The 4,406-nt window shown below is 46.5% G+C and overlaps 1 protein-coding gene across 1 annotated transcript in view; it reads right to left on the minus strand.

Moving 5' to 3' along the window:
* LOC121928079 (whey acidic protein-like) overlaps positions 1 to 4,052 on the minus strand; it is a 19,643-nt gene extending 15,591 nt beyond the window's left edge. The window contains exon 1 of the mRNA XM_042462324.1: positions 3,953 to 4,052. Coding sequence (XP_042318258.1) covers positions 3,953 to 4,052 — 100 coding nt within the window. The remainder of the gene's footprint in view (positions 1 to 3,952) is intronic.
* Positions 4,053 to 4,406: the final 354 nt, after the last annotated feature.

Consider the following 4,406-nt stretch of genomic DNA (forward strand, 5'->3'; position numbering starts at 1 on the left):
GGGGAAATTCGGGGCAGCTTTGGGGCCAAAGTACTTCGGGAGCACCTCTGAGTATTCTGGACAGTGCAGACCCACCCAGAGAATTCTGTGACCCTATGGACCTCTTATCACATGGCAGGGAAGCGCCCAAATCCCAAGGATTAACCAGTTTTAAATCCAGAAATAAGCAGGATTGTTTTCATACAACATTGGGCTAATTGAGCATTAACCTGACATTAAGATGTGCAGAAAGTGGGCAAAATCTACTGCTTTTGACTTTCAGGATTTTCCCGAAAGTAAAAAGTGCCAGATTTTGCCCACTTTCTGCACAGATTAATGTCGGGTTAATGCTCAAGTAGCATGACATTATATGAAAACAAATCCTCTTTTGCGGGATATTCCCGGGATCTAGGCCCTGTTTATCCACAGAATTTGGGCACTTTGCCTCCCGTGTGATAAGGTCCTATGAAAATGCAAAAAGGCAAACAAGCGGAAAGAAGAGATAGATGTTTTTAAATGTCCATGTTGTGTCTCCACCTCTTCACCCATATAATGCCTTCACTGTTGAATCCATTACCTGTTCCAGAAGACGTCAACTTATGGCAACCCAATGACTGAGAGGTTTGCCATAAATTGAGGTTTCCTGGGACTGATAAGAGATTCAGCAGTAAAGCGATTATGTGGGCAAACCAATGGAGACAAGACTGAGGAGATTATCAGATGGGGGCAAATCAAGGAAGAAGAAAGCATACTCCCTGCAAAGTTGCGCAATTGCGCTGAAGATTTTCAGACAACGTTGTGCTTATCCAAGACTTAATCCATGAAGATCCAGGAATCCTCCAGCAATAACCCATCCCCAGGACTTTCTCTTTTACTCCTGGCTTTTCCACTCATCTGATAATCTCCTGAGAGGAGGGCCAGCATGGCACACAGTGCCACCAAGCCTCAGGAGCAATGCCAGCATCTCTTCGGTAATTTGTGTCTCGGGTCTAATCTGCACTGCAGAAATCATGCAGTTTGACACCGCTTCAACAGCCATGGCTTAGTGCAATGGAATTCTGGGCTTTGTAGTTTTGTGGGCTATCTAGCATTCTCTGTCAGCAAACTACAAATCCCAGGGTTCCATAGGATGGAGCATGGACATTAAAGCAGCGTGAAAGTGAAACTGTGCTATTTCTGCAGGGCAGATGAGACCTCAGCGAGGCTCCCTCTGCCACCTTCCAGGCCGTTTTAAAAGAGATGGTGACTGGGGCTGCTCCCACATTGCACAATTCATGCTGTGATATAATAATAATAATAATAATAATAATAATAATAATAATTTATTTATTTATAGCCCACCCAATCACGAAGAATTGGGGCAGGTTGCAACAGTAAAAATATAACTACATAATACAGATACATCTTTATTCTGTCAATATTTCTTCGGAGACAACCCATTTTCAGGCAGAACAAGCCTGATAGCTCTGCCTTTGGGATGGTGGCCCAGCGGTGTTGACTCTTTGACTCTTTTCTTTTTCAGGCTAAGAAAGAAGCTGATGCTGACCGTTCGGAAGAAGGTCTGATAAAAAAAGGGGTCAGTGGCCAAGCTCTTTACCTGGATGCAAGCAATAAATGTGCATGTGGATTGAACTGTTGCTTTTGGTCTTCTCTGAATAAAGGATGCTTGCATTTCTTGCCGTTTCTGCTCCCCAACTGAGTGAGGAGATCTTATCAGTGACCTTATCCGAACTACAAATGCCTAGAGAATTGTTTTCTCTAGTAACCTTCAAGTCTTCCAGTTCAACTCTATAGTCAATTTCCAGCAGAGTTGCACCAGAGAACCTAGAGATTCCTAAAGGGAACGTATTAACCAAATGCGCTAATAGTCAAATCCACAAATGTCAAAGCGGCACATGTGCAGGGCTGACTGTGATGCTAGGCAATAAAGTGGAGGGTAGCAGGCGAGGAAGGCTGCCTATTAAATGGATAGATTCAATAGTGTCTAGATCAAGGGAAGTAATAGTACCACTCTATTCTGCTTTGGTCAGCCCTCACCTGGAATAAACCTGTGTCCAGTTCTGGGCACCACAATTCAAAATGGATGTTGAGAAACTGGAGCATGTCCAAAGGAGGGTCACCAAAATGGTGAAGGGCCTGGAAACCATGTCCTATGAGGAGCGACTTATGGAGCTGGGGGATGTTCAACCTGAACAAGAGAAGGTTGAGAGGGGATATGATAGCCCTGTTTAAGTATTTGAAGGGATGTCATATTGAGGAGGAAGCAAGCTTGTTTTCTGCTGCTCCAGAGAATAGGACCCAGAACAAAAGAGATTCCACCTCAACATTAGGAAGAACTTCGTGACAGTAAGAACTGTTTGACGATGCGAGACACTCCCTCAGAGAGTGATGGAGTCTCCTTCCTTGGAGGTCTTTAAGCAGAGGCTGGATGGCCATCTGTCATGGGGGATGCTTTGATTGAGAGTTCAAGCATGGCAGAAGGGTGTTGGACTGGATGGCCCTTGGGGTCTGTCTTCCATCTCTATGATCCTAGGATTGTATGATCCAGGAGGCCATGGCCCTGATCCTGCAGGACCTGAGCAGAGTAGCTGAGGACAAGGGGGCCTGGAGGAGTCTGGTTCATGGGGTCTCCATGGCCCTTATCGCACGGTGGGTTTTGCAGCAATGATCTGAAGCCATTGCGAGTCCAACCATGCAGATTCACGCTAAAACATGATGTATTATCAGACATGATTGCTTTCTATGGGCGGATCCACAGAATCCAAAATGACTCCTGATTTTTGTGAATTCGGTAACAAGCGAATTCACAAAAATTGCTTCCAAGCTTACTTTGATTTCAATCAGAATTGGTCTGGTGTGGAAGGCAACTTTGCATTCATCCTCCAAGGTCCCACATTTCCCATGATGCTGCGCTGCAATTTTTCCCCATTTGCTTCTGGTGTTCCTTCAAGAACGGAGGCTGCATAATATTTCTTGAAGAAGAAGAAGAAGAAGAAGAAGAAGAAGAAGAAGAAGAAGAAGAAGAAAGGAGAACAAGGCACTGCAAAATAATAATAATAATAATAATAATAATAATAATAATAATAATAATAATTTTGCCGGTGATACATTCGGATGAAGCAGAGGGCATGTAGGGATAGGTGACATTCCCTATCATTCGTGTGAGGCTAGCATTCACATGAAACTGGAACCGGGAAGTGGCCCCCTTCTTCACCCCAGAAGTGCAAAGGTTCACGTTGGTGGATCCGCATGGTATGTACCGGTGTGATAATTTAATGTGCACTCGCTCCACTTTGACTCAGGAATCACCACAATTTTGTTGTTCACGTGTGATAATTCATCACATGAATTGCCTTAGATTCGAATTGACTCTGCTTCCCCTTCACTTCGGATTGGCTCTGGGTCGGAGTTTCAGTCTCACGTGTGAGAAGTGCCCATGAGTCAAAGTCAACTCAAGGGCAATTCACAACAACAACCCACCTCCTTGCCTCTTTGAGGTGGCTTTCCTGCCAGCAAGGGGCAGCCGCCAACAGAAGAAAATAGCCAGGAAAACCAGGTAAGGGACAGAAGGTAAGGAGATACGCAGGGCTAGCTGCGTTGGCCATTTAGCAAACGCACACAAAAATCCACCAAACAGTGATACCTTTATGGGCCAAGCAAAATGCACAGTATACCTGTTGCAAGCTTTCGAAGCTCCAGTAAATTTTGCAGGCTGGCCCCTCTTCCTCTGGCCATGTGGCATTGGGAGATTTCACAGTCCAGGAAATGTAAAGCCCATTTGCATCTCAACAGGACTCTTCTCTTGCAATCCAGTCTGTCTCCATTCCTGTGAGTCCACAGGCCTCTTTCTAGGCAGCAGACAATGGATTCCTCAAGAAGTCTCCGTGTTTTTGCATCAGGGGTAATATGGAAGGTGTAGAGGTAAAACATGCTAATCCAGTCCAAATGTAAGAAGCAGTAGAAATGGTTTTACCTTGGTTGTAGGTCCCAGTCCACTGGCTTCCCTTGCACATAGGCTTGCCATATCCCGGTTCTAGGCGGGACGTTCGTGGTTTTTCAACCGTCTGGAACATCCCGTCCCAGATATGGCAGCCGTCCCGGAACTCCTGGTCACCACCTCCTCCCTCTTAGTAATGCAAGGTCTAGCTGCCATGCTAAGCCTTGCTGGAAAGGAGGGCTCGGGGTGGAGCCGCACAGGGCCTAGCCAGTGGGCTGGGCTCCAGAGGAGGAGGCCACAGCCGTGCGGCTTCCTCTGGATCCGAGCCCACTGACTAGGCCCTGTGTGGCTCCGCCTTGGAGAAGGCTTCCTGCCGAGCTGGACTCCAAGAAGAGAGACTGCGACAGCGTCCTCTCTTCTCGGAGCCTAGCCAGGCTGCGGAAACCTTCTTTGTGGTGGAGGAGCGTCCTCTGCCTCCAGGAAGGCTTCC

This window comes from Sceloporus undulatus, chromosome 4 (genome assembly GCF_019175285.1).
Source record: "Sceloporus undulatus isolate JIND9_A2432 ecotype Alabama chromosome 4, SceUnd_v1.1, whole genome shotgun sequence".
Taxonomy (NCBI): domain Eukaryota; kingdom Metazoa; phylum Chordata; class Lepidosauria; order Squamata; family Phrynosomatidae; genus Sceloporus; species Sceloporus undulatus.